Source organism: Pinus tabuliformis, chromosome 6 (assembly GCF_031772625.1).
Source record: "Pinus tabuliformis cultivar Carrire ecotype Pingquan chromosome 6, CPIR1, whole genome shotgun sequence".
Classification (NCBI taxonomy): Eukaryota; Viridiplantae; Streptophyta; class Pinopsida; order Pinales; family Pinaceae; genus Pinus; species Pinus tabuliformis.
In genome coordinates this window covers 1,515,456,509-1,515,459,293 of record NC_142292.1, presented here as the reverse complement: position 1 = coordinate 1,515,459,293, position 2,785 = coordinate 1,515,456,509, and the positions used below count along the sequence as shown (strand labels likewise).

General features: G+C 37.5%; 1 protein-coding gene across 1 annotated transcript; it reads left to right on the top strand.

The window, feature by feature from the left end:
• Positions 1 to 540: 540 nt before the first annotated feature.
• LOC149264430 (antimicrobial ginkbilobin-2-like protein) lies at positions 541 to 1,221 on the top strand. The gene has a single exon (XM_089398930.1). The coding sequence runs from the start codon at positions 541 to 543 to the stop codon at positions 1,219 to 1,221; it is 681 nt and encodes a 226-aa protein (XP_089255056.1).
• Positions 1,222 to 2,785: the final 1,564 nt, after the last annotated feature.

The window sequence follows — 2,785 nt, the reverse complement described above, 5'->3', positions numbered from 1 at the left end:
TTTGAATTGTGTTTTTGATAATGGAAATGGATTCAGCGCCATCAAAAACATTTAGGACACCTAAAATTTTGAAGTTTAACAACTATAGCTTGGATTTACAAAAATCCTTGCCGGATTTTCTCTAAATATGACTAGAATTTCCATAAGTTTGGGAACAACTCCTCCCCTTGTTAAACTACACACTTCCTCACTCCCTTGTCTCCACCTCTCCAAAAAGAACAATAAATAGGAGACGTCAACTACCATTAACAGCCGTGCATATGCACTCTGCTGATCCCATCCAATCCGGTCACGCACGCCAATACCATCATAACAGATATTCGCCATTATTTCAGAAGTTGACTTATCGACATTTTGTGAATATCGACCACTAACTGCCTTGCCGTCCATGCCTGCGGATCGCATTCTCCATCTATAAATTATTTTCTCCACCTTCGAAATATTCACAAGAAGGCAAGCAATATTACAGAGCCTTTATTCACTATACTTATTGGGAAACGGGGAAAGATGAATAGCATGATAATATGGCGGTGGTGTTTCATGGCATTATTCTTACTTGAACTGCTACAGCTTAATGTAATTTCAGTTTCAGCTGCCATTGCAAAATCCGATCCGTTTATTTACGGTCTCAACGCCGTATTGAAATACCTCGTGAGGGCCGCTGCCCCACGAGGCGGATTCGCGACGTATTCTTTTGGCGGAGTCAACGGCCTTCTGCAATGCAGGGGCGACGTCTCTCACCATGACTGCCAAAAGTGTTCCGCTGCAGCTTCGCATATGGCTTATCAAGACTGCCCCAACGCCATTGGAGCTCGAATTCAGCTGGAATTCTGCTTCATTTGTTATGAGAATTACACTTTCGCCTCTGTTCTAGATATCGTTGAGGCCACTGCTCTTGAGAATGTTAAGAGCAACGATGATATTGAAGGCTTCAATCAAACTCTCAGGAATCTTATGAAGACTCTTTCTGGCAAAGCTCCCTTGCCAGTAAATAGATTCGCCACCGGATCATTGGTGGTGAATTCTTCTGACACCTTTTATGGATTGGAAATGTGCTTAAGGAGTCTTTCAGGACCTAACTGTGGTGTTTGTTTGAAAGAAGCGATTACGGCCATGAATCAGTGTTGCTCTTCACAGGTTGGGGCTCAAATGTATCTAGGAAGCTGCGCAGTGCGCTTCGAGATATATCCAATTTATAAGCAACCTAGATACCTGCCATGAGAGAGAAGGTACCTCAGTTCACTTACTGTTTTGTTTCAAATAAATAAAGGCCTGCAATCCACGTAAGGATAACCCCTGCTATATGCCTAAACTTAACTCTTCTTCATTATCATTTCTCTTGTTTCTACGCCTCTATTGAATGTGAGATCTGTTAAATGAAATATAACAAGAAAATGTTTATTCTGAATATATTTTCGGATATAGTATAATATATTTCAAAGTATAATAAATAGAGAAGAAGGGATGTTGCAAGATATCCGTTAATGCTGTTATTGGAAAACGTTATTGCAAATCATAAGGAAGCGTTGAAATGGTTAACTAGGATCTTTCCCTTTCCTCATTTTATTTGTTTGTGCATCTAAAAAATATTAACCTAAATTATTCTATGTGATATGTGCCTTGTAAATCTAAAAAATGTAACCTAAATTATTATATGTGATATCAGCCTCATCAATAGGGAAATGTGCTTATGTGGTCCGTTCTATCTAATAAAGATTTTAATGTTAAAATGTCTATCGTTCATGTCAAGATCCAACTTGAGTAGCTTATAATTTTTTTATGTTTATTAATATGGTGAGCTCGAAATCACTTCGTCTGCACGTACAATGAAATTTTATGGGCATTCGAGGAATCGTTGGTTTGGCTGGACTTGCAATAGTGTGATTTAGATTAATTTTAACTGTTATGAATATAATATGTAGGGGTAATTGTCCTAACTTTCTATTATACAGACTTGTGGAGTGACCAATCTAAAAATTTTGCTACCCGATATCTTTAAATTTATTTTGGTTGTTTTTAACAAAATTATAATTTTAATCTATTATGCATATCAAATCTATTCTAAAATATTATTAATTTTAATTTAAATAATAATAAAAATAGTGAGTCTGGGGTAGCTCAAGTGGTGATGGCGGTGGAATGAATTTTCACCGAATAAATTGAGATTTGAAGTTCGACTCTTGTACTACTGTCCAGTAGAATAACCAAATAAATAATAAACACCCAGCGCTAGTCAACTCCCTTCTGGAATGTTGAGACGACGACTCACAACACTAGGATTCAGTTAGAATTCTGCTTCATTCATTGTGAGAACTACACTTTTACCTCTGTTCTCGATGCTGATGTTGTATCTGCTGTCGAGAACGTCAAGAGCAACGGTCATATTCAAGGTTTCAATCACACTCTCAGATCTTGGGAAGGATTCGCCACTGTATCATCCTTTGTAATGACTCCAGACTTGAATAATTTTTTTTTTTAATGGTATTAATATTATCGGAATTTACACGATAACATTATAAATATATACAACTATTGGGAACCATATTATTTCACCAATTGCACACATTTGCATGCGGCATTGGATTTTTATGTACGTCGACGTACTAGCTATAAAGTACATTTAAGACACAGCTTTGGTGAATTACATGTTTTTTCCACGCGGCAAATGAACAGATGGTAACTTTCCTTTTGTTTATCGCCATCACATGGCTTGCCTTATCTATTACGGGTGTCATTAATACTGCCCACTCCATTATGTACGAGGCCGGGCAGACTGACCAGGTCT

Coding starts and splice junctions, on each gene's coding strand:
- LOC149264430 (XM_089398930.1), top strand. CDS start 541: ATGGCATTATTCTTACTTGAACTGCTACAGCTTAATGTAATTTCAGTT.